General features: G+C 42.8%; 2 protein-coding genes across 2 annotated transcripts in view; both read right to left on the reverse strand.

Moving 5' to 3' along the window:
* Nucleotides 1-13,801: 13,801 nt before the first annotated feature.
* On the reverse strand, nucleotides 13,802-16,953 carry LOC308162653 (F-box only protein 39-like; the record flags this gene model as incomplete). The annotated part of the gene is made up of 4 exons (XM_080536797.1): nucleotides 13,802-13,930; nucleotides 14,610-14,786; nucleotides 15,572-15,947; nucleotides 16,139-16,953. 4 exons carry the CDS (start codon nucleotides 16,951-16,953, stop codon nucleotides 13,802-13,804), a joined length of 1,497 nt encoding a protein of 498 aa, XP_080392923.1.
* An 8,862-nt stretch (nucleotides 16,954-25,815) lies between these two features.
* cps1 (carbamoyl-phosphate synthase 1, mitochondrial) overlaps nucleotides 25,816-26,327 on the reverse strand; it is a gene marked incomplete at both ends in the record, with an annotated part of 36,658 nt that continues 36,146 nt past the window's right edge. The window contains 2 exons of the mRNA XM_080535545.1: nucleotides 25,816-25,917; nucleotides 26,041-26,170. Of these exons, the coding sequence (XP_080391671.1) occupies nucleotides 25,816-25,917; nucleotides 26,041-26,170 (232 nt within the window). The remainder of the gene's footprint in view (nucleotides 25,918-26,040; nucleotides 26,171-26,327) is intronic.

Consider the following 26,327-nt stretch of genomic DNA (forward strand, 5'->3'; position numbering starts at 1 on the left):
AGCCCTCCATCAGTGCTTCCAGACATCCCGATCCTCCATACATCTGGCTAGCTCACCAGTACTTTCCGCTCCTGCATCTTTCCACAAACTGTACTTTTGAATCGAACATTTTCTAACTTACGGATATTCCTAAAAACTGCACGACTCCGAAATTTGTGAAGTGTGACAACTTGGGAGATTACAACCTTTAGATAATTACTAGTATAATAATGATAAACTTTAGAACCTCTTTGTTCTGGAAAGGCGTTGTCTGACCCTGTGCTCTGAAATCTGTTATCTTTACTGGATCATATTTCATTCTCAACTGCAGGGTGCTATTGGCTTAAGGCTCACTGATTACACACACACACACACACACACACACACACACACACACACACACACACACACATGCATAACATCTTCAAAAGGGCAAATGAAAGATGTTGACCACAAGATCTGACGTTGGCATCAAAGAAATAAAAGGACGAGGGAACAAGCCTTGGGAATACCACCCCCCTCACCAATTCCCAGCATGCCCTTTGCCTGTGGCACTTGAAAACTCATTAATTGGGGTTCTGTCGTAAATGTCTTAGCATTCGCCGATAGCACTGAAGGAGCTTGTACAGTCCTGATCACTACATGAACCGCCTAAGCCTACTGACTGACTGAGAGGCATCCACTGGCCCTGGGAGATAGCAGCATCATAGTCTAGCTAGTCTGCATCAATGACCTGGAGGTCATTCGAAGACGCTCTCTCCAAAACTGCGGGGGTTGGATTTGGGGATGACTTTGAAACACTGCTGGCCTACAGTGATTCAGTACAGTACGCTGTCTAAGGGGACCCGTGGATAGAGGTTCTCTATGAAACAGGGATGATTTGATTATGTGGTCCACAGGTAGATGATGATATAATACCTAAGGGGACGATACCAAACCATGGAAACTGAAAGGATCAGAGACCGAAAGGAACAATAACAATTGATCATGTTGAAAGGTTGCTCTTGTGAAATAGCACTATAGAGCAAGAAGAGGTCCTCGTTTTGTTCATCCTCATGGCTCATTTCAAGGGTACTCTCCCCACTTCATCTAAGTTAACCATCTGTGAAAAAAGGTGGGGAGATGTGTTCATACCTTCCTGGCAGAACAGCAAAATGGTCCCGTCTTCATAATCACGAGGTGCTTCCAATTATTGCTTAATGTAGCAAAGCTCCATAGCACACTATTCTGTCCAGCAAATCAAGTCTCTAGTTTTTTTTATTTCTTCCAGGATTGGTTTCACCGTCACACTGCACTGGTCTCCCCACCCTCATTAGCTAGCTGATTGGCTCTTACTAGATGGCAGAGTTCTAGAGCAGTGAGTGGCCTTTTTACTATGTCTCCACCATGACAGGACGGTTTCCTCTTGACCCTATTAGAGGATACATTATATCTACTGTGATGCTTCTTGGTTGAATTGAACACCAAAACCACTTTGCAATGTTGAATAACAAGGAGAGGTGATTTCCAACCCACTAATCCAATAGATACAAGACACAGTAGAAGTGTTGGAGGACAATTAAGTTAGAGGTAAACTACGGTAACTGTTGAAGCCATCCCAAAGAAACAGGAGAGTGTGTTTCATCGAACCCATCACAGCTGCAGGCATATGTGTGTGTGGCCTTGAACAAACCCATCTCCACTCTGCTTGCTTTGAAGTTCTCTTTGGATGACTCTTCCCACTGTGTGGCCCGACACTTTGCTTTTTCCCTCTCCTTCTCTAGTGCCTTTAAGGCTATGTACAGTATAAGAGAACCCACCCATGCAGAGATCCATTAGGCAAAAACCAATTTCACACAGAGCCAATTTCATAAATATTGAGTATGAGCCCACCTTTAGCTGTGCTTTAGTAGCTTTCAGAGGGAAATACCAAGCTATAAACAACAAACCCAGGCTAAGCACACCTTTTTTTAACTGACACTTCGGATTACGTCAATCTCATACACGCTGTAGGCACAGAGTATATCCTCCCTACGACTCACATAACTGGTAAGGTATACATGTATATACACTGAAGGAAGTTATAATGCATAATATAATCGGGAACACATCATCACCAAGATCAAACACAACTGGGTCTGTAAGGGAGATTAAACATGGGATACAGACCTGAACAAACTCTGGCATACTTACTAATTACTTACTAAGTAATACAGTTCTGTAAGATGATGCCTTTGAACTTCATTCAATGTGTGTCAAATGCATAACATTGACTTAAATCAGTATTGTCTGGAGAGTGTCCCTATTAACAGAGCACAGTGGATTTGGCTTTGACCATACTAGCTTGTTACGGCCAGACCCCCACCGCTCCCGCCCTCTCACCCCCTCTCTACACTGGCATCCCTCTGTGGAGCCCCTATCATCCCATATAGGTTTTACATTGAAAAGTCTCTTTTATACGCCCCCACTTCACCAACGCACTAGCAATTAGAATTAGAAACTAAATACAAATTCAAATGACTAATTGTCTTTAAAGGAACGTAAAGTAGAAAGTAAGTTTGTCGCCTAACCTCTGGCCACTGCAGCAAAATTCAGTTCAAATTCCAAACAACAACATCCTCCCTAATAATAATAATAATAATATAAAGCCCCGGAATGGACTTACAGTGTCAGACATTAGCTATTGTGTTTCTGTATACACGCACAGTAAATAATAACAATAAAAAAGAGCATGTCTGTATACAAACTAAGTATCAGATAGGACACTCCATTTGAGAAAGTGCTTTCGCTGGACAAAAAATTGCGGTCCTGAAATATTTCTTTCAAGGAATATCATTCCCTGATCGCTGATTAAACATGGTCATTACAACCATTAGGAAGCTGTTACATCCAGGACCTTTAAGGGGAATGTTTTATATTTAGGCCTCTCTTCCCTCACTGTCAGGTGTACCAATGATGCTCACCTGCTGAATAAAACATGCTTCACCCCACTCCACTCTACTATTCCCTCTTCCGCTCCAGGTACTGGTTAACCAGTTAACCGTTTTCTCCACCAAGCCTTTTCCATCCCAGAGAGACAGGTGTAGGCTAGTGGAGAACCAGCCCAGAGCATGCAGGATACCGTACTAAAGAGAAATCAATCTGGGCTGATCTGGAGATGGAATCCACTGAGGACTGGCAGCCTGAAGTCTGCTCTGTTCACTTCTCCTCTTCTGGCTTGTTTGAACACAACTCCCTCCACTCGTTTAAATCCACTCCTTTGTAAAAAAACAAAAACAAAAAAAACTGCCTACCCAGGGCCATTTTGGCTGATGCTGAAAGTTCTGAAAGGCCATTTTTTTAAATTCTACAGTAAATAAACATGACCTGTTACAGAGTTTAGTTATCTAATTAAATAATGTTTCAGTGCTTGAAGAGGGGCTGGATGTTTCCTGTGGCTTTCCAGCATGTTGCCAAACAAGCCTCCATTTTCAAAGAGCCTAATTGCAATAATTTTCTCTCTTTGCTGATGAATATCTGGTATCTCACATTTAATGTCATTCGTTGTACAGCCAGAGTTTATTACAAATGTCTATCAAACTCTTAATTACATAGAACATAGAGTATGCAGAGGCAGTGTTCAGCAGCCTGGTATAACTGCGTCATCATTTTGTTACTAAAAATGGACAATAAACAAGCTAATTCTGCAAGGCTGACATTTTCATTGCAATGAATATAAACATACCCAAATGAACACTAGGCATTAACTCCGAAGCTCACTGTGTGACTGCAAAAAAAAAAAAAAACTATTGGAGAACTCTTGAGACACTCACCTCACCTCTGTCTAGGCCCTGCAGGGATAAAACAGACAAACAACTGGTGTGTGTGTGTGTGTGTGTGTGTGTGTGTGTGTGTGTGTGTGTGTGTGTGTGTGTGTGTGTGTGTGCGTGCGTGCGTGCGTGCGTGCGTGCGTGCGTGCGTGCGTGCGTGCGTGCGTGCGTGCGTGCGTGCGTGCGTGCGTGCGTGCGTGCGTGCGTGCGTGCGTGCGTGCGTGCGTGTTGTGTGTGAAGTAGCAACTGACTCATGTAAGGAAACACTAGTCTTGATAGTGTTGTTGCACAGATATTGATTATGTGCTCTATGGTCAATTAGCTGACACAGTCCATCAGTCGCTACACCTACAGCAGAATAGTGTGGGAAGGCGAGGAGGAGGAAAGGGAGGACAAGTCCCTCTGGCTACCTCACCTGGCAGAAAACAGCAGTGTTGATCTAAAGGTTTGCTGGAGTTCATAAGGTGAGAGAGTGTGATTTAAGACGGGAGATCATGTCACCTCCTCTGCAACACTGCTAAATGACATGACCTCCCATCAAGTACTGTGTTAACCCCTGGAAATCTATAACGCATCCCAGATCAACAATACAGTCTGTCTATTGCTGTAGCAAGCCCACAATATGTTATTGCTCATATAGATTTATTTTAATCCTGTTCTTTTATCAACTGCTAAGTAAGACCACCATATAGTAAGCTAGTCACTTTAGCTAGCTAAAGATATTGGCCCCCGCAAATCATTTGACAATTTGTTTAGCAATTATGTTACGATGTTTCTGTCGAACCCCGCAGTGAAGGTATCTAAGCAACGTAATGTAGCTAGTGAACAGCTACATTAAAACTTAATAAAATTACGGATAGTATTTAAAATTATATTTTACGGGAGAAAGACTTCTGTTACGTAGCCTACTTCCTGTACACAATTGCAGAAAGTAGGTAGTAGGTAGTAATGACCAGTCCTCCACCCTGAATTATCCACATTATCCCTGCCTTTAAAAACACTAGAGTAGCCTACTGCAAGCCTGAATGTCATACCCTAGCTTCCTCAGAGCGTGTACTGTTTAAAATGAGCCCTCTGTCTCTTCCTCCTCTCTTGGCAACCAAGCAAGGGCAACTGAGATGCACTGTTTGCTTATAATTGAATGAATCCAGACACCTCTTCAATAATATAAATGCATTTGCATCGGAGGAGGACACCCTGCAGGCATGCCTGTGATTGATCAGAGGGCTTGCGCCATGACGACAGCACTGGTCGTCGTCGGGTGCCCAGGGGATGGATGGTGGCCCGTTGAGAGGAGCGAGGAGTGTACTGTGGAGTGCTGGGTGCTGCTGTGCTGCCTCCCTACATTCTGTCGGCCATAGAAACGGAAGGCAGAGCTGAGTGTGAATAGTGAGAATCATCTGTATTTTAACAAGGGTAATCGATGAGCGCTCAGATCTCATTATGACTTTCATTCCTGTCTGCTAGGAACCATTACTCCTCCAGGCAGAGCGGAGCGGAGCACTGCCACCCTGTGACGCCCTGTCATACCTGGCACCCTGTTGCCATGGTGGTGGGAGGTGTAATAAATGTTATTGTTCTCCATCTCCAGGGAGTGTTAAATTGAAAATGGCTCAGACAATGTGCCTGGGGTAGAAATATAGCTACAGAGGAGGCCTATATCCCTCTTCCTTTTAACCCTTTAGCTTTGGTAACAATGGAAGATTCCTCTGCCATTGTGTCACACTGAGAAGTCAGTATAGGCTCAGCTGAACAGATGCTGTTGATTGACAGGGAATCAACGGAACCTTTCCTCGAGCCTCCTTGTTTGGCAGAACTTGAGGGATTGGTTCAATGTGGGTCAAAGGAGGGGAGGCATAGCTGGGATCAGACACAAGTGTCCTGTAGTGAAATATTTACTTGCCCTGGATTCATATCTAATGAGTTTTTTTTTCTTCTTTTGGCGGTTATGCAACCAGCATCTTCTTGCATTTTTAATTATATCTGGTGTTGTTCAGAACACTCTACAGGGGGCTGGAGTACCGTAGTCTTTCATTATGAGCTCATCTCCCCCATTCTTCACGTGATCCCAATCTACAGTCAATACCGAGGTTGGGTAAGCTTCTAAAAATAACTCTCTTTTAGAATGGCAACTGTCTTTTTAGAATGGCAACAGTCTGACTATGACGATCTGAATGGCAAACTTAATTTGCCTGAACAGGATCCTCAGACCTCTTGGCACCATCTCTATATAGGAGAGATTTTTTTGGAAGAACCAGATGTTCACCTACCTCGTAGTCGTAGTCCAACACTAGTTACCACAGTGTTGCATAGCATGCTGCATCCATACTGTAGCACTGCCGTACTGAAAGAGGGATTTCTGTGGTTACGAGAGAGCCATGGTCCATTGTCCTGTCTCTAATTAGCTGTGAATGTGCCGAGCTCACTCTGCAGGGGGCCTGTAGTTAAGTACAGAACATCCAAGCCTTTACATGCTCAGACTCATTTGATACTCCAGGCCTGAGTAGCCATGATAACAATGGACACTTTGATCATGATATGATAATCTAACAACATGTGTAATTTCCATAAAACCATTACAAGCCTTTTGATTCTCCTCACCGGGGTTCTCATAGGGACTGCCGTCACTGTAGGCCTTATAGCAACAGATCACTGTCTCCATCACTGTAGGCCATGTAGCAACAGATCACTGTCTCCATCACTGTAGGCCATGTAGCAACAGATCAGACATAAAGAAAGAAAGGAGAAAGCCCTGAAGTGATTCAGAAGATTGAAAGCTATTTCTGTTGAATATGACTCAGTGTGATGCTGTTTTGTTGTTGTGGTTCTTATTTTTGTTGTATATATTCTCATATCTGTTCATTGTCCCACAGAAACAATTCAACCACAGGAGACGTGTTGTCTAAATGTCCAATGTTTCATTCCCTGAAGTTTGAAATGCATTATAAAGTAGTTATTACATGAAATCACATCCCATAATTATACCCTACATTGCTTAGCAGTTAGCACTAAATACCCTCATTGGGTGATGCAGATACAGAGGGATGTTGAGGGATGCTTCCAGACATTCACAGGCTTACCACAGTTTTACTACACTAGAGGATTCTTCTCAGCATAGGCCCTCCCTGTGAGAACACGCCGGGTGTTTGGCATTCAGGGGATTGAGGTACAGTCACACTGGACTGCACAGGGAAATCTCTCCCTCTCCATCGGAATACTAACACCAATTCTCCACGATGCATAATTGCACCTCCTTCAACTAAACAAGGGAGTTGATAGGACCCAGTGCAGTTTTGTTATGCTAACTGCAAAATGCAACATTTTAAGTCCCTGCCGTTTACATTTTACAAAGCAAATTTCTAGAAATTAGAATAAAAATTAGGAGTGGAAAGGCACATATACATTCAGCGAAGAGTGAAAATGACAGCTGTTCAAGTATGAATGAATGAATGGCCTTTATTTATGTAAATCAGCTCTTTTCTCTTTTTTGTTTTACCCTTGGCTCTCTTGTTTTTAGTCTTTTTTCCAAGCACCAAGGGAGCCCCCCCTCCTAAATTTCGTTGTATGGTACCTGTACTGTATAAATGACAATAAAGACCATTCATTCATTCATTCATTCATACTTGAACAGCTGTCATTTTCACTCTTTTCTACTTGATATTGAACCAGTGAGTTTACTGGAAAGACCTTTAATGTTTACAATAACAGGCCTGCACTATATTTTCTGAATAATGCTATTCCATGAAAACAAAGTATACAATTGATTGATTGATTGATTGTACTTTATTGTCCCCGAGGGGAAATTTGTCTTGGGCATGGTACTTTCATGCTTCAAGTGCAACAGTGACGATACATACAACATACAGTAGACAAAGTAAACAACAGGACAGCAACAAACATTGGGTGACATTGGCAGCAGTTTCCACCTGGACATGGCATCATTTGGTATAAATATATATTGCACATAACCCTTCAAGTGGTGTTTTCGAATATTGCACATGGCCCTTCAAGTGGTGTCTAAGATAAAGTGCAGGTGCTGGTGATCATGTCCTAATCATCGTTTCTGCTTGAGAGAATTGATTAGTTTAATGGAGAATGGGACAAATGATAGTTTTAAGAGCTTATAGTTACATCTTGGCATGCGAAGCCTTCTACCTAGGGGGAGAACTTCGTATTCTGTGGAGAGCGGATGTTGGGGGTCTGCGATTATCTTGTTAGCCTTGTCCAGGACAGCTTTTTCATATAGTTTATTTAGGATCACATAGTCTCCCCATAATCCCCCCTTTAGTTTTTCATTGAGTGTTGTTATTGATTGCAGGATATACAGAGTGGAGTATAATTAACACGTCTGTGTATCTGCATTGTAACAGCAATATGGCAAACCCCCTCTGTAAGGTAACACTAATGGTAACTCTAACCCCCTGATGGCTGAATAAACAATTAAGTGGTATAATCATCATTGCTGGGAGAAACCATTAGACCTAATGGGCAGCATCTCACAGACAGCAAAGGTATTTAATAAGAACATAATGAGTCTTACATAGGGAACACAAGACATGTGGAACATTACATGCAATGGTATTGTCATGCTGCTGTATTCAATTGTAATTAAGTGTGTGTGAGTGTGTGTGTAACAGGATCCTCAGACCTCTTGGCAACACACACAAACACAGTCACAAATTGTTGTATTGCTCTCGCCAGGTACCACACACATTTCTATGATCCCCTTATGGTGTTTACCTCTTTCCTGGCACCTTGCGGGGGCATGAGACGGCAGCCAATGGTTGGTGCGGCACTGGCACAGGCACCTCCAGCATGTAAGCTCAAAGGCAAGCTCCTCATCTAGATGCCAATCAAATCTGCATAAAGCAGGGGCCATCTCTGCGGCTGGCCCGGCAGGCCTCCACTATCCCTCGCTCTCCCGCTCCCATGGATAATTCATTTGGCCCAGCGTGAAAAACTAATGTCAATTAGCAGGGCTGATTTCCTCGTTCTTGGAGAATCAGCAGGCCGCCATGCCAACAGAGCATGCTCAGTGCATTAGTTAGCATTCCTGGAGGAGGTTGCCCCCCCCCCTCCTCTGTTCAAACAGAGGGGTGGTGATGTTGGCCAGACCACACACTTTGATTTGGAGGGGACTGTAATAGGTTAAAGTAGGGCTTGTGCCATGATGAGTGACCATCTGGGTAAAGAGGTATAAACCAATTTGTATGATGTATGGAGTATGTTATTCTGGTATTATTTTCAATGTTTTCGATTTTTTTATTGTATTCATGCCTTGGTTTCTACGCTGCTTTCTACTCCTGTTTTTGAATGGTTTCTAACTTGCATCAGTGGTCTCCAGTACAGCTGATTTGTATCAGTGGTCTCCAGTATAGCTGACTTGTCAGTTTGACTTTCACAATGCCATAGTGACCAGCTCCAGGCTCCATTCGCCTCTGTATGCTGAAAGAAATCTAACCTTCCACTGAAAATGTTGACACACTCACCTCACCTCTGTCTATGCCCGGCAGAGATAGAACAGACAAACAACCAGTGTGTGTGTGGGTGTGTGTGTGTGTGTGTGTGTGTGTGTGTGTGTGTGTGTGTGTGTGTGTGTGTGTGTGTGTGTGTGTGTGTGGGGGGGGGGGGGGGGGGGGGGGGGGTAGATCTGGACTGAAAGGGAATGGAGATGACCAGCAGGATATCACACATGCTGGCTGGCAGGACCAGTCTGCTTTGTGTTAGTGTGACTGCAGTCAGACAACTGTGTCTACAGCACCCCCTGTTGGTCTAAATGAGCACCAAACTAGCCAGGAAGAAACAGCTCAATGGTGAGTTGTTTCCCAGGTACATGAAATGTGTTTTGAATCAAAATAAAATAAGTGTTGATTTAAGTAACATGGGGCTTACTGTGTGATCTGTATGGTAACCTCCATATTGTGCAATGCTAATGACCATACCTAATAGAATGTTCTAATTGACACAGATACAAAGCCATAGATATAGAGCAGTTCATATCACCATGTAAACAGAGGAGCTTCTTTTACCCTATTCTTAGACACAGAGAACACTGCATATCACCATATTTATGAACCTGTGTGCCTTGTGGTGTTTGTGGCTTACATGTCTGTGATAGCTGTCTGCCTTCTGCCCCAGGCAAAGTCGAAATTTACATTTTGGTAAGGAACGTGAACTAATCTCATTAAAGTTGTTTATTTCAGGTGAAATCAGCATTAAGTGGAGTCTTTGAAGAGGGATGGGAAACCCCTATAGAATACTGTACAGACCGCCCTGGAGGTGAGTCTTTATCTGTTCATTATAAAAACACAACGCCTCTGTTGATAGTTTGATGAAACTGGTTTATTGGTATCAGTGATTGGTTACGCTGTTCATTTTTTACAAGCCAACTGGGAGATACCGATATACTTCTTCAATAGGAGCTGGGACCTCTGCAGCCCAAAAACAGACCATTAATTTGATTGAGACCATCAATTTTAAGATAACAGGCGAAGGTTAAACTTAACGACCCTGAGCTTTAATCAATGGGGGACTTGCAGGCGCACACACAAGGTACTGGTAATACCTGGAATTATCTACACACAAACTGTTTCTGTTCATTCTGTTCCTTTGTTTCTATACCTGATGTAACAGACCTCTGGTGGGCTTCAGCAAACAGATCAGACGACTGGAAAACAGACAGGGCTAGATTAAATGAGATAACAATATCCTGAACATTCTTAGGTACAATCTTTTGGTCAAAAAAACACAAATATCAAACATTGAAAACTCAATACATGAGATCAGCCATTGTAATGCAATACAAAGTGAATGGCTATGCTGAGACACTTTATATGAATAGGGGTGTTCACACATTCATAACACCTTCAATGTTGTGCTAGCCTCTTATAAAGTATATATGTAACATGTCATGTGGAACAGTATGTCAGATTAGGCCTAAATCGGGAATGGAATGGATGTCAAAATAAAAGTTCCTCCATACTACAATTTCTTTCCGTCAGAATTGGCCTCCTCTGCATACAACCAATAGTGGTCTTTGCTCCTCTATCACAATTGTGTAATTAACCGATTAATTGATGTGTGAAATGTACGTTGGATGGAGCCTATACTTTTTATAAATTGCATTAAAAAATAGGCTTAATTTAGCGTGGATATAGACCTGTGTGTAAAATATCTCACTCGCTCGCATTGATAGGCACAACCCCTTATCATAGAACTTGTAGGTGCATAGGCAACATTGCTAATTTGTAGGAACTGGATGTAGCCTATAAGCAACCACACACTATAATGTGAGAAATGGCTTGTGTGCGAGCACAGGCAGGACCAAAACATAAAAAAACAACAAGGTTTCTGTACTACAGGGGTTTGTTTCTCTTATCAAAATCAACATCCTTGGCCCTGAGGCTAACTATTGGCCTATTCAAGCAACATCAGATCAAAAACACTGCCCATGCTGTAATGACGCACACAATATTTTCAAATGCTCCAAAATCAACCGGTCAACCAAATGGTTGTTATTTGACTACAATGGAACGACTGGCACAATCAATAACCTACATTGTACAACACCTTCAACTAGAGAGGTACAATTTCTGTTGGAAGTGTGCTTGCCCCGAAACCCATATCAGGGTATTTAAGCCAAGAAGTATAAACGCTATCCCTTGACATTGAATGTGTAAGTTAAACACATTCAATGCAGTGTGTGCATGCGCGCTCCAAGTGAATCTGCGGCCCCCTGATAGCCAGTACATAGATTCTGTGGCTTCCACCGCCATCCAAGTTGCCCACCCCTATGTTTACAGCAAGCACACTAATAAAGTAACAAAGTAATGGCAGACCATGATTACTTTGAGGCCTGGAAGAACGGACGGACGTGCTGGAACCCTCTTCCCTGGGGCCGGCAAGCAGCACAACATTGCCATAGCAACCTTCACCAGCGACTTCAACTTCTATGATAAGCTCAACAAAGCGGTCAGGGGGGTATTCCATCAACGTCGCTAAAGGAAAATCCAGGCTTATTCTGATAAATCATGCGAGGCTTATCAACAAAATCCAGGCTTATTTTTGATCGATTAGAGCAGCTTCCCCTACAAGTCTCTACCAAGGCCTCAGCGGCTCTTATAGCAACTTTGCGTTGACTGAGGCCAACAAAACGGTGCGATTAAGACACCTCTAAAACATATGTGCTCTATTTGATATTACATATATACTGAATAATTGGCTCTGAGCCAACTACTGATATTCTGTGCACATGCTGTAAATAAACAGTTGCTTGTGTAAGTAATGGGACAGCGAATGACGTTTTCTTATCTCGTCTCTACACTCCAAAAGTTTGGATTTGAAATCAAACACTGCTTTGTGGTAAGTACAGATTCTCAGCTTTTATTTGATGGTATTTGTGTACTGGTCTCACCATTCAGAAATTAAAACACTTTGCATGGCCCATTTCAGGGTATTGATGACCGCTGAGAGTCTTGGTCAAGACAATCAGGATCTGCAATGTACAAAGCAACAACACTTCTAGTTTACATCTATCTAATGCACTTTGTCATAGTGACGCTGTCAATAAAGGAATACATGTATTTTATTTTTATTTTTATTTGTGTTGATTTTTACATTATCATTTAAACATTATCACTTATCCAATGTTTATGAAGTGGGATTGAGTGAGGGCATATGCAATTCTTTCTCCCATGTACCTCTACCCTGTCCCATGTACCTCTACCCGGTGATAATGCTGACATTATCAAGGCAAGTTTCTTTGTATAGCAAAGTATGTTGTATTTCATACAACAGGGGCAATTCAAGAATAGATGCTATATTATAGCATTAAAAGAAATACAGAAAAAGAAGGAAAGTAAGAACAAATAAATAAAAATGGCAAGAATAGATACATATAGATATAAACATTTAACCATTTTCCAAAATAGTTAAATATATAAATAAATAAATAATAAGACATCCAATCCCCTCAGTGCAACAAGGTTCCAATCCCCTAAAAACAATCACACTTTGTCACTTTATTAGCCTACTTCTTATTGAATTGTTGTTGCTACTTGGTTGAGTGTGGCGCAAGAAAAAACATTTAGATTTTCTATTACAACTGTATGTCTATTACAACTGTATGTCTATTACAACTGTATGCGATAAACGACAAATACAATTTGATTTAATTTGGGTGTACGACAGCGCTAAGGGGCAACTCCATCTAACCCGCTGCTGCGACTTCATGCAGTCTTTTGATTTACACGCATCAATAAACTGTCCACCATGGCAACCAGAAGCTGTCCACCATGGTGTAGTATATTTTACTTGAACACACACACATACATGGATTATATATGGTATGGGCCTGTATGCTATGAAGGGCCTGTTCTCCTGACAAGGGGGGTTATGACACTTTGTAAACATATCCTTTGGCTTAAGGGCCATATGTTCTTGCCTCAGGAAGTGCTGTCCATATATGGGCATTGTTAGGATGACTTCCTGTGAATCTGACTTGAACTTTAACCTGGAATGACTTTTAGGCCAGGTGACATCATTGTGGGGTCTCCTACTCTTCACACCTCAAGCATCTATTCAGTGACTGTGATAGGACCATTGTTTGTAACTGTATTTGCATACTATTGTTTATAAAATGGGGAGCATTTAATAAATCTTGAATTAAACAAATGTTCTTGGCTGATAACAATATCGTTAATTTTATTACGAGCCACTTGCATGAATTACAGTAGGCAGTGCGGCTCACATGCCTGTAATAACTCTGCATAACCAGTAGGTAATGTGCGTACGATCAATTCCACGGAAATTGATTCACGTTGAAATTGTATAAATCACTACGTTGACGTGGTTTTCTACGTACGACACGGGTAAGATCAAATTGGATCCAAAGTACTTTCTATAAATGAGGCACCTGGAGTTCATTTTGCAATATTTATAGCAACTTTAATACAATGGTGTATACAATACAAATACAGTGATTTTTGAAGGATTGTAAAAGCAATGTGGAGGAGCAGCAAGTGTCTTCTGTGCGTTCAGACCATGGGGTAAGATATGGCAAAGTAGTTGAGCTCCGAGGTGATGAGCTGTCTGTAACGAGAATAGATGTCCTCCAGCTTTTGGTCCTCATCCTGTGTGTCGTAGTTGTTGGTGTAGATCCTCACCTGGAACACACGTACACAGTTTATAAACCACCCTGAACTGGTCACATTATTGCACGTATGCATTTTATGAACCACACTGGACTGTTCACAATTGTTACACATGCGTTTTATAAACCACACTGAGGTCAGTTTCACAAGTAGTACAAAACCATAATAAGAGAGTAACAATTGCAGGTCAATCTTCTGTGCGTAAACCAACGAAATGGGTTAAATTAACAACTCTGGTCTAGGAGAGAAGTGGCTCTGGATTGTCAAAAGAGATAAAGTACTACTTTAGGAAGCTGACTCCTGGGCTGGTTACATTAATACACATGCAGTGTATAAACCATGGCAGACGTTGCTCAATAAAACATATTCCAAACACATCAAATGTCCTCAGTTGTTTTAACCCACAGTGACATTCTGCAATGATTCAGATCACGTTTGAGTTTGCCTGTTTTTACATTAAAGGGGCAATCAGGGATTGGTACAACAAATGTTAGACTTTTCGATTAATTATATATAGCTATTGATTAAGAATATAACTTATAACAGCTTATGATGGCATTCCTGGCTGGGTGTTCAGGGCGGGCGCTAGACCACTGACCCTGGTCTCGCCAGACTCATCAAAAATAAGCCTGGATTTTCCTTTAGCGACGTTGGTGGAATACCCCCCAGGTCAAGCTGCGGTCTGACCCACCTTGATGGTTCTGAGTATGGTCTTCTTGTCCAGGCGTTTCTGCAGCAGCTGGTCCAGGAAGCTGATGTCTAGGAAAGCCCAGACCTTGAGGTAGGTGAGCTTGGAGCACATCAGAACCAGCGCCAGCAGCTCCTCGTCCACCGACTCATGGCTGTTTTTCAGGTCCAGGGTCAGCTTCTGAAGGGAGGGAAAACAACCACATCAAGGACACCACTACATTAAATAGATTTCTAGGACCCCTAGGAGCCTGAACAGGAAAGGGACATCAGGGGAGGCTAGTGGAGGTAGAAATCGGGCTCATTGTAATGCATGGAACAAAATGAGGAATGGTATCAAACACCAGTCCTCATTCCATTCCATGAATTACAATGAATGGTATACAACCCATGTTCCTCATTACAATGAGCTCACATATTCAATAACACCCCTATAGCATTATCAACACTCCACTGCTGACTGCTACTGTGTATTGACAGAGCAGAGCATGCCATATAGTACAAGAAACATCCTCATTCAAATCAACATTCCATGGTGGGTGTAGTGGCGGCCATCTTGTGGTCATCATTTGGAAGTTTTATCTCACAGCCTTATTAACAACCAACTAAACTCAACTGACATCGGAATGTTCAGTAAAATGAGCTTGCTATTAGTCCCGCCTCTGAATTAACTTCTCTCTGTGTTCTACACCTGCAGCAATAATGGTTACCCTAGCAACTATATATAACAATGCCTTGTCGGTTTGAGGGACCATGTCCATTCTAAGAATAATAATAATGCTTATAATTGATTACATTTATAAAGCGCTTTTAAAATAAATAAATAAACAACAACAACAAAAGCAAAACAAATACATAAAACCATGTCATAAAAGCAGCAATCAAAGTCTAACAAAGTCTAGCAGTATTATCATTATGAGTATTCTACTCATTCTATTTCTATGGAGCCCTTCCCAATCCCCTTACCTGTAGACAGTTGCTGTACCAGGGCACCAAGCTGCTCAGAGCTGGCTTAGCGCTCCAGTCCTGTTCACTGAAGTAACAGCTGGTGAGACTGAGTGACCTCAGAGGGATCTCTCTGAGCAGGATCCTACCCAGAGGGCCCAGGTTCAGGATCCGTTCCACAGAGATCTGGACCTGCATGTCTGGGCAGTGCCGGGCCAGGTGAGACCAGGAGTCGCCCCAGATCACCTGGACGTGCGGCTCGTGGATGTGGCAGCGCAAGGTGAAGGAGCGGAGGGAGCCGCCGCCGCAGAGGCTACGGCAAGACACGGCCAGGCCGGCGAGGAGCTCGTTGGACAGACAGGTGTAGCTGAGGGTGAGGGAGGAGAGGCCCCGGAACCTGGTCAAAATCAAATCAAGGTGCGTTTTAAAGTATGTGTGTGTTTGCAGGCACATATGCACAGTTGCACACACACAAGTAAAAAAAGAGTAGCTAATAAACAAGAGTATGTAGGAGCCACTCAAACAAACACACACACACACACACACACACACACCCACACCCACACCCACACCCACACCCACACCCACTTGTTGATGACCTGTGTGAAGCCCGGACTAATATACACCGCCAGCGGCTGTGAGAAGAAGTCCTCCAGGTTGAGGGTGGTGATCCCGGGCCTCCGACCCAGATGGACATGCTGCTGGGCAGCCGCCACCGCCTCCAGAACCTCCAGGCCCTGGGGCAGGTTGAGACATGCCCCTCGCAGGCTCAGGTGCCCCAGGTGAGAGCCCTCCCTCCGCAGGTAGAAGGTCAGGCTCCGGACCAAGGCGGTCCGGACGCTCCGGCACCAGACCGAACGGTCCAGCTCCATGTGGGGGATGGTGAGCGAGCGCAGGCGTCCGCCCGTCTTGCGGAGAGCAGCCAGGAACGTCCGCATGGTCTGCTGGAGGCGTCGTGACATAAGGGAGTTGAGTGAGTGGGAGAAACTGACCTCCAAGTGTTCCAGATAGCGGCCGTAAACACTGGCGTAGCAGACGGCCGAATCCAGCTCGGAGCGGCCCCTCGTGGAGATGCGGCCGGAGAAATTGAAGGTCCGGGCCCTCCAGAGGGATGGGGAACGCATGGTGTGGCACCAGTGGCGGCAGACCAAGGTGGCCCGTGTCCGGTCCTTGTCCCTCAGACACCTGAACACCTGGCGAAGACACAAGTCCGGGAGATAAGCCCAGCCATATTTTGGCTCGTCCTCTTCTTCCACCTCCTCCAATGCTTCCTCTCCTTCCCTCTCTTCTTGGGCCTCCATCACTTCTCTTTCATCCTCTCCTATCTGCTGCTCCTCCTCCTCCTCTTCATACTCCTCTTCCGAGAGGCGGTCCTCCTGTTCGGGTTCCTCTGGGTAATCCATTTGTGATTAAATATCGCCTAGAACTAATCTTTAGTTGTCTATATCTACCTATGTGTCTCTGGGTTTAAGATGGACAACAGAGAAGAGTCCATTGATGGCCAGTGTGGAACCCTTGTACGACTTTGGCAATGACTGACTCAATGACTGACTTGCCAATGACTGACTCAATGACTGACTTGCCAATGACTGACTCAAAAACCATAGTTCTGGAACCTTGACGTGTTTTATTGTCATTTATGACACCGTTGTTACGAGGTTTTGTGACATCACAGTAGGCCATTTGGCCTATTTAAATTCTATAATATTGCAACAGAATAGTGCTGTATGTGTACATACAGTAAACTTACCATCACTGGTCACACCAGTGTATGCAGCATACATACATAAGCATATATCGCAGGCTTGGTGACATTTTACAGGAGAGCCAACACAAAACAATAATAATAATAATCTTATATATACAGTATGCGGCAATGCTATATTGTAGACAGCTTTACACACCCCATGTCGTCAGCCAAAGAATTGCATATATTGATGTAAACAGTACACTTAAAACTATGCAACCATTGATAATACAACATACAATTACTAAATGTCATTTAGTGAAATAACCTTTCATCAATTTGGTAAGGGATGGGGAGGAGAAATGTAACCACTCTCAAAGTCATAGACAGAGCTGTGGATGCAAGGATGACCATCCATAAGATCAAAATGATAGTTTTGAAGCTATACAGTGTTTGTTTACAATTACGTTGTTTACAAAAAAGTGTATAGGTTAGTTAGTAATTAAGTACAGTATATTTTTCAATAATAATAATAATTATAATATATAATTAGTTTAAAAAACGTTCATGTGCAGGTAAGGTCAGACACGTGTATAGGGCTGACATTATAACCTCACCATAGCTCAAAGATTTAAAATATAAAGGCTAGTGAGAAAATATAAAATGTATCCTTGTTGTCTTCAACTGCCCTCAGCACTAGTAGAATTTCAGTATTTCAGAATGTAAACATACAATACCAGTGCCCCGTTTGCCAGCTAAATTACAGGTGCTGCTTCTAGTGAGGTAAATGTCACCTGTAACTTATCCGTTTCCACCTCCTACGACGTGGACAAGGGGTTGGATTTTAGGATGTAAAAATGTATTAAGCAAAAAGTATATGTGACAGGGCATGGTTAAAAAGTCTTTAAATAGGGCAAAATCTTTTTTCTGTTTTTTCCAGATTATGAAAGGGTAGATTGTAAGCTTTAAAATGATGTGCCATACATTGAAATCTGAAACAAGTTGAAGAAGCCATGGATATTTTAATGGTGATACCCTCCAAATGACAATTTTGAGAAAACCAGGCTCAACGTCTTCACAGAGTTTTTTCACAGAGGCAATGGGTGGGAACAATAGCTGGTTAACTCCACCCTAATCACTCCCTCAAGACAACCACTCCCCCATTACACTACCTGTCATTATCTACCTGTCATCTGTCAGTGGGGTTGTCAGCTAACCCTCAGGAAACAAAATTGCAGGGCTGACATGTTTAAATTGCTAAATAATAATAATAATTCAAGATTCATGATTTTGTATTGCCATGTGTGCCAAAAGTTTATTACATCCCATTACAAGTACGAGAGTAAAATTCATGGCAATGGAAAAAATTAGGCAAGATACTATTGAGCAATACAATAATAGAATGATAAAAAATGATAATGTTGTGTCCGTGTGCATGCATTTATGATTATAGTCCATAAACCATCTAGTGGGACTTCGGTGTAGTTCCTTTCCATCCCATCTGGGCATCAAAGCTGTAATAAAAAAAGAAGACAGTACATTTAAAATGATTGCCCACTGTTACCAACACCTCTTTTACGAAATAGCCTACTACTATGTTCATATAATATAATTGCTAATACAATGACAATGACAAATACCTGAGGTGCTGGTGACTCACATCAAGGTGTCATCTCTCAGAACCGCTCACCTCGTCATTCTGTAACACAAATTTCAGGTCAGAGGTGTGGAGACTTCTCTAGTGTAGGTTTTCCATAGACTCAGTGTACTGTACTTGTACTGTAAGGAGTAGGCTAGTGAAATCATTTCAATTCACACTATTATTCTACAGCAAATCTACATATCAATGAATTAATCATTAGTTTTGATTCCACACAACATTACCGTTGATTACAAAAGCATTTACTTTTTCTATAATCTATTATATCTCTAACAAAGCTAGCTAGCTAGCTAACAAGCTAACACTTGTTTGGCTAGCTGGTACACACAAACACACAAACATGGTGCATGAAACATATTACAGTATGTGGCATGTTTAGTAGGTCTGCAACAAATGTATTTATTCATTATGTTTTATCTTTGACAATCTATTGTTTATTATTATGTTTTATCTTTGACAATCTATCCTCCCACCATCTCCTATTAGTTTTGTAGAGGGGTGGCATAATTGTGGTGAGCACAGTTTCAGTGGTTTGATAACTGATGCTAATAAAGACGCTATCTACCTTACTCACAAAACAACAAATAACTGTTTGGCTATCCTAAGTAAACAACACACAATCCTAGTAAACAACACATGTAACTCACTAAAACCTACCCAAGAACACAGCAGAAGGTCTGTGCAGACGACTGTGCAATGAATAGTGAACTGATGTGGAGATCAATGTCTTCTTCGTCATCGTCAGATTCGGAGTTCGGCGTTCCCGTTCGGAGTTCCCATTATGTATATCCCACTGTCGATTTGACATTTTGTAAACTTGTCAACAAACAGGTCCACACGCACATGGCTACTTAAATACAGCTGGGGTGGGTGTGGCTACACACACTGCCACACTAATACCCCCCACCCGAAGTTGCTAACTAAGGTCATGTTCTCACATGAAAGTCAGAATCAGGACCTGGAGCAAGTGGATGAGTTTGCAACATGATTGTTGCAAAATTGAAATTATTTCTCTGATTTGTGTTCTCACAGCCCTTTATGTAAACGAAGTAACATATGCAATCGAAGCAACAGACGTGGTAGTTGATTGGTCTGAAAAATTGAAAATTGCCCGTTCGTCCCGCTCTTATCCTCTTATTGTTTTCCTATGGACAGCCTCGATGCGTCGTTTCTAACCGGAGCGAAACCACCCTTTTCAAGCGGAGCATCCGTTGGTTCTTTGCTCCGGGAGTTACTTTGAATGCGCGTTTTCACAGCTCCAAACGATGCAGAGCAAAGCAAATTTTATCCTAGGGGGTGTTCTCACTAGAACATTTGCTTCACTTGAAACGGAGTTTAGAATAAAGTTCGCTTTGCTCTGCGTCATTTGGAGCTGTGAGAATGCGCATTCGAAGTAGCTCCCGGAGCAAATACCCGTCGGATGCTCCGCTTGAAAAGGGTGGTTTCAATCCGGTTAGAAACTACGCATCCATCACTTTGCTTCGCTTCGCTTTTAGTGAGAACGCGCTCGAGGCAGTCCATAGGAAAACAACAGCGCACGCGTGTTGATCTGGATAAGAGAGGGACAACGGGCAATTCTCAAATTTTCTGACCAATCAACTACCACGTCTGTTGCTTCGATTGCGTATGTTACTTCGTTTACATGAAGGGCTGTGAGAACGCAAATCAGAGAAATCATTTATGCAACAATGTTGCGAACTCATCCACTTGCTCCGGGTCTCGATTCAGACTTTCATGTGAGAACACCGTTTCAAGTGAAGCAGATGTTCTAGTGAGAACACACCAGGTATTTAGTGAATGTAAAACTATTGGTTATGATATCGAGTGGGTTCTTCATTGCTTTATTTGTCTTCCTATGCCAAAAACCGGAAAACTATTTTTTTCACATCAAGACTTGTTTGGCTCGATTACCAGGTTTCACAATTCCCGACATGAGGACCTTTTAATGAAACGGTGTCACATTTTGTTCTGGTTTCCTTTGCTTAACTGACATTCATTTGATTTCCTTTTGACTTTGTTTTGTTATGGGGTTAGTTTGTGTTTGATTTCTCCCCGTGACCTATGATTTTCTTTTGGCTTTGCCTGGCAGGGCGGTGAGTAGGCTTCCTTGCTTTAGTTTTCCCGAAAAAAGGAAACAGTAGATAAGGTAGTGGAAAATGTCTGTTTGTTTCCCTTCAGAAGTAGAAGTTTTGTGTTGGGTGTAGGTACGAGGCCATACCATTAAAATCATTACCTTAAATTCCTAATTTCACTGACTATCCGTTTTCTTACACGAGCCGCGGGGCTAGATTTGAAAAGTAAAAGTAGCCTATGGATTGGCTGAGATTTTATAGGGGCAGAGAATCCCGTGTTTGGGCCCCAAGTTTGGAAAGGTTAGGGGTCAGGGGTCACGTGCACACTCAGGCTTTGATTCCATCAAACTTGTTTTTTCTCACACAGTCCCTTTGACTACATAACACAGCAGAATGCTGCTTTCACATCATATACAGTGCCTTTGGAAAGTATTCAAGTATTCAGTCCCCTTCACTTTTTCCACATTTCGTTTTGTTATAGCCACAATTTAAAACGGATTAAAATAATAATAATAATAATAATATGGCATCAATCCACACGCTATACCGCAGAGAGACAAAGCGATTTTCAGTACATTAAAAATACAGAAATACCTCATGTACATAAGTAGGCCTATTGAGACCCATTGCTATGACACTCTTAAAATTAGCTAAAAACAAATCACTCAATATGTTGAATTGAGTCCACCTTAATGGAAGGATAATAGTTCATGTAATTTTGGCATTAATATCTTTGTTTTTATAGCGTCACTGATTTGCATAGGAATCAAACAAGATAAAACACTTTTTGACCTATATTTTGTTACTTACAGGCACTTTAGGCTATTTTCTTTATTAACCTGGTCTGAATTTAGAAAGAGACTCAACTGTAGCTTCAGACCCTCAGCCAGACTGTTGGCTCTCTAGACCTTGATGTCTAGGCTTTGTCTTAGGGCTTTCACACCGGCAAAGAACCGTGCCGGTTCGCGTTCGGAAACTTCCGAACGTTGGCGCTGTCTGGCGAACGATACACTGGTATGAACGCGGGCTCGTTCGCCAGACAGCGCCAACGTTCGGAGGTTTCCGAACGCGAACCGGCGCGGTTCTTTGCCGGTGTGAAAGCCCTATCTGAGATGATCTCTCAGTCAGCTGATACTGTTGCAGAGCAGAGATACAATAATACTAATACATTACTAATAATGAACATTTGTAATTACATCACACACAAATCTCACATTATTTTTTAGCATGCTTTTATTAAAGCAATGTGTGCTTGTGTGCAGATGGGGGTGTTGGGGATGAGGGGGTGTGATGTGTGTTTAGTGTGTCAGCAGGCTGGCTTTGGCCTGGGATGGGCCTTTAACCTAGAAGGTTATGAGGAAGGCTCCTTCTCCCACCTAGCTCTTTCCTTCTCCCACCTACCCTGGGCCACTTCCTGCTTAATTGCCTCCAACTTTTCTGTCTTGGCAACCTCGAGCAGGCTCGCCATGGACAGGGTTAGCTCCCTCCCCGCCTGGGCTTGGCCTGCAAGGGCCTGCAGGTGGGAGGTTAAGAGGAAGGCAGGTAGTGGGGTCGTGAGGGAGGCTCTGTCCTTCCCCCACTGGTCTCTGTCCTCCTGGAACTTCACTAGGCAGGGCCTAGTCCCTGCTCTTCTCCAGGTCCAGCAGGGCAGCTCTGGTGAGGAGCAGAGCCTCCTCAGCTGCCGCCTTGTCCACCAGGGCCTCACTTTGCAGGGCTAATGGGGACAATGAACTATATACAAATGTGCAGCCCTGGCCTATATGAGCTTCATCCTCCTCTCTTTCACTTTGGAAAAGCTGCCGACCACTTTCTCTTTGTCTATTTCAATTTCCCTCTCAATGGACAGTAGTTGGTGGGAGAGTTCCTATTTTAATTACTAGCAGTAGCCTACTGATCAACTACAGGCTATTAGGCTAACTAACTAGAGACACATGATCAAAATCAATACACACGGCACGCGTTGATTACTGATGACACACGTACACATAAAAGATAATGTCATATCAGGACACAGGTCAATCATTTGTGCATTATTTTAGTTTTATTGAAAAGGCTGTCATTTTGCTGATTTCTGGATTGAGCGCTCGGATTGAAAGGTGAAGGCTAACGATTGCAATACACTTGTATAAAGGCCAATCATCATAATGGCAAAATGACACTAGAGTTGCTATGTTTAACATGCAATAAGGGCCTCAGCTACGTACACGTGCATCACGCACTGTGTGTAGAGCACCAAGTGCTCGGAGGGGGCACCAAAACAGCCTAATGATCGTCATAATGCTGAATTATTTATGGATGGAGCAAGTATTTTCTCTGTTCCATTACTGAACAGATGCAGATACCGTGTTTCAATCTAAGTGAAGCATGGCCTCCCAGTAAACATTTTGTCTTGATTAAAAGTTGAAAGGACGTCTACGTATGTCAGTCGTTGATGTTCATTTCAGTGGCATATGTGAAGTTGTTGTTGTGTTTACCGTTGTTCCTGTAATAGTAATTAGGTCTAGTCTAGCGAAAAACCATAAGAAGTGTGGAAAGTGTGGTAGTGTGGAAAGTGCAGTTACTCCAGCCTTTTGAGGTTGAGGTAGCTTCTTCAGCACATCACTTTGTGGGAAAAAAGCCAGATCATTTCCTTGAATGCAAAAGTGGGATTCTCTTTGCCAGTGCTCCCCCGGATTCTTCTGAGAAACTTTGCACTCACTTTGTCGCCCTCAAGTTTCTCCACCAAGCCAATGTAATGGTAGCTCCTGCATTTGGTTTCAAAGTTAACTATGACAAAGTCACCAACTAACAGATCTGAGATGTCTGGTTCGCTTCTGTCATCCTCAGAGCTCTCATACTCAGAAGCGTCATCAAGTGGGATGGGAACATCACTCTCCTCAGAGCTGCTGTTCACAGTGATTTTCTTCTTGAACTTTCCTTTTTCTTTGATGTAAATGTTTTCTCTCTTCATGAGCCCTTTCGATAGCCTGCTTTTCAGGTGTGTCAGTTAGGATTCTTGTCTTCATACGTTTTGGCTTTGTTTGTGCCCTGCGATGCAGACTTTTGGGTAAAGGTAGAATTGAATTTGCAGACACATATGCAGTGTGGCTTGGACGCAAATCTGTGTCACTTGGTGAAACAAATCCATAATATGTGGGGCATGATGAAGGCAACTCAGCAGTGATGGAGATTGAAACAATGAGTGAATGTTGTGTCTGTCTGCCAATTCAAATGCCAGTTCACAGCATTTCTTTGGAGTAAGGCCATAGGTTCAATCTACCCATGATGTCTCTGTTTCTCTCTTTTCGCCAGACTAGACACTTTCCTGGCTATTGCTGCCTTCCATAGGTCGGAGTGAGACATGCACATTTAGGGTACATCCTCCCCAGTCATATCGACAGTGGCTTCCTCACTCGTCTTGGACATATCTGTTTACCTAAAACATACTGCGTTACCAGTTACAACTTCCCAGTAGTCAGTCCTGAGTTTGTTGAACATGCTGGCCCTTTATGTAGTCCTTCACCTTTAATTTCGTGAGCTCCACCTAACACACATTTAACTAAAGTAAGCATTTATATAAATTCAGTTATGTTAAGTCTTACTAGATTCTCATTAGGTGGTACTGTATGTGGGTGTAGTGGCATTTGATTACAGTATCTCACATTCCAATGCAGTTGTATTATGCCTAGCCAGCATCTATTGAGGAGACTGCTGCTGACATAGGAGGAACAACATTGGCTTTATAATGGTCCTAATACACATACACAGATACAAGCCAGAGGTACACATCCAAAAGATGTGGGATCAGAGATGATGACCGAGATGATACACAGGGCTAATATTCAGCATGCATTAAGAGACATTAAACTGCAACATAATCGTGAAGAATACTGGTTTTATTGGATTTGTATGCAGATGTTTTAAATGGGAGAGCAGTTTGACATTCAAGCCCAAACATATTTACACAAATACATCTAAAAAGAACTAATCTTCTGCTAGCACTGTGACTAGCATTCTCACCAAATGACTGTCAACTTAGAGGTTGGTGTTCTACCTAGGAGCTCTTTGGGAAAAATACTCCTCATATGAACAATGAGGAATCGTTAACCTTAGCTGCCTGTTACACACACATGAACACATGCGTCCACATACATACTGTACACTCATAGGTAGGCACTCGTGCACACACGCACAAACAAAAACAACAGTCCTAGTTGGGTCCATAATATCATATTTAGTCCATAACCAAAATGCCATAGATATAGAACACTGTTCTACTGTATCTCTGTGGAAATGCATTATCGGGCAGTGCAGGAAAGAGGTTGGTCAGTGACCAATTTTGGGTTAAAAGAGCCACTAAAAATGACCACTAAGAGGGTTCCAGAACTAGCCAACAAAAGGCCCTGGAATAATTTTTCTTTTTCTTAAAAAGGCACTTGTTATTAATAAAAGGCATGTGGAAAACCACAGCTATACTAAAAGAAACAATGCATTTGTGGAGCGTGAAAAAGAAATATACTCTCCCTGGGTTCGCTCTCATGAAATCACAAAGCAACGCAAGTACACTTCCTAGGTGCAAAAGCTAGGCTTTATAACCCCTGTTTAAAGAAGTGGCATAATCCCTGTATGCCTCACATCAGTCAGAGTGGTTTATCCCTGGCAGAGAGATGGCTTCTTGTAAAACACTTTTGTATCTTCCCAACATCACAAAAGGACAACAAGACAAGCAACAGCGTTCATGGAAGACGCGAGGACAACTCTGCTCTTTAGAAGCAGGCCCAAATAGAGGCCATGGCCTATCCAGATGCGTGTGGACCCTGAGTGTGTCGGTGTGTGTGGGACCGGCTGGAAGGGTGCGGGGGCAGCTCTAACCCTTCTGCTGGCTGGCGTCCTTTTGGCGGTAGTGGAAGAGACTAGTGGCGTCCAAGTCATTGGCGTACTTGTAGGCCTCAGCGAACAGCTTCACCACCTGAGGGGGGGAGAGACGGGGTGGGGGGGTGGCTTAGAAAGGCACAAGGGACAGTACAGTAAGAGGAAACATGATGTGATTTGGGCTACTGCAGTCCTGTTACTGTGCGTGTCATGTCCAGACCTGGAAGTTGGTGATGAGGGGTACTCCATGGTCCACAGCCATCCTGCGGATCAGGAAATTGTCTCTGAGGAACCTGGTGTTGTTGGTGGGGAGGTTGACCACCAGGTCTATGTGCCGCTCGTTGATCAGTCTGTATGGTAATACAAACCGTATGATAAGAGTAAACACATTCCTGGTTTCACCTTAAAACATTGTTTTACTATGTATTTATTGTAATATTGTGATACTCAATGATTATTCCTTGCTGCCTTTCTTATTTTGACACCTAGGCTATTAAAGGGATGGCA

This window comes from Nansenia antarctica (assembly GCF_963989245.1).
Source record: "Nansenia antarctica genome assembly, chromosome: 7".
Classification (NCBI taxonomy): domain Eukaryota; kingdom Metazoa; phylum Chordata; class Actinopteri; order Argentiniformes; family Microstomatidae; genus Nansenia; species Nansenia antarctica.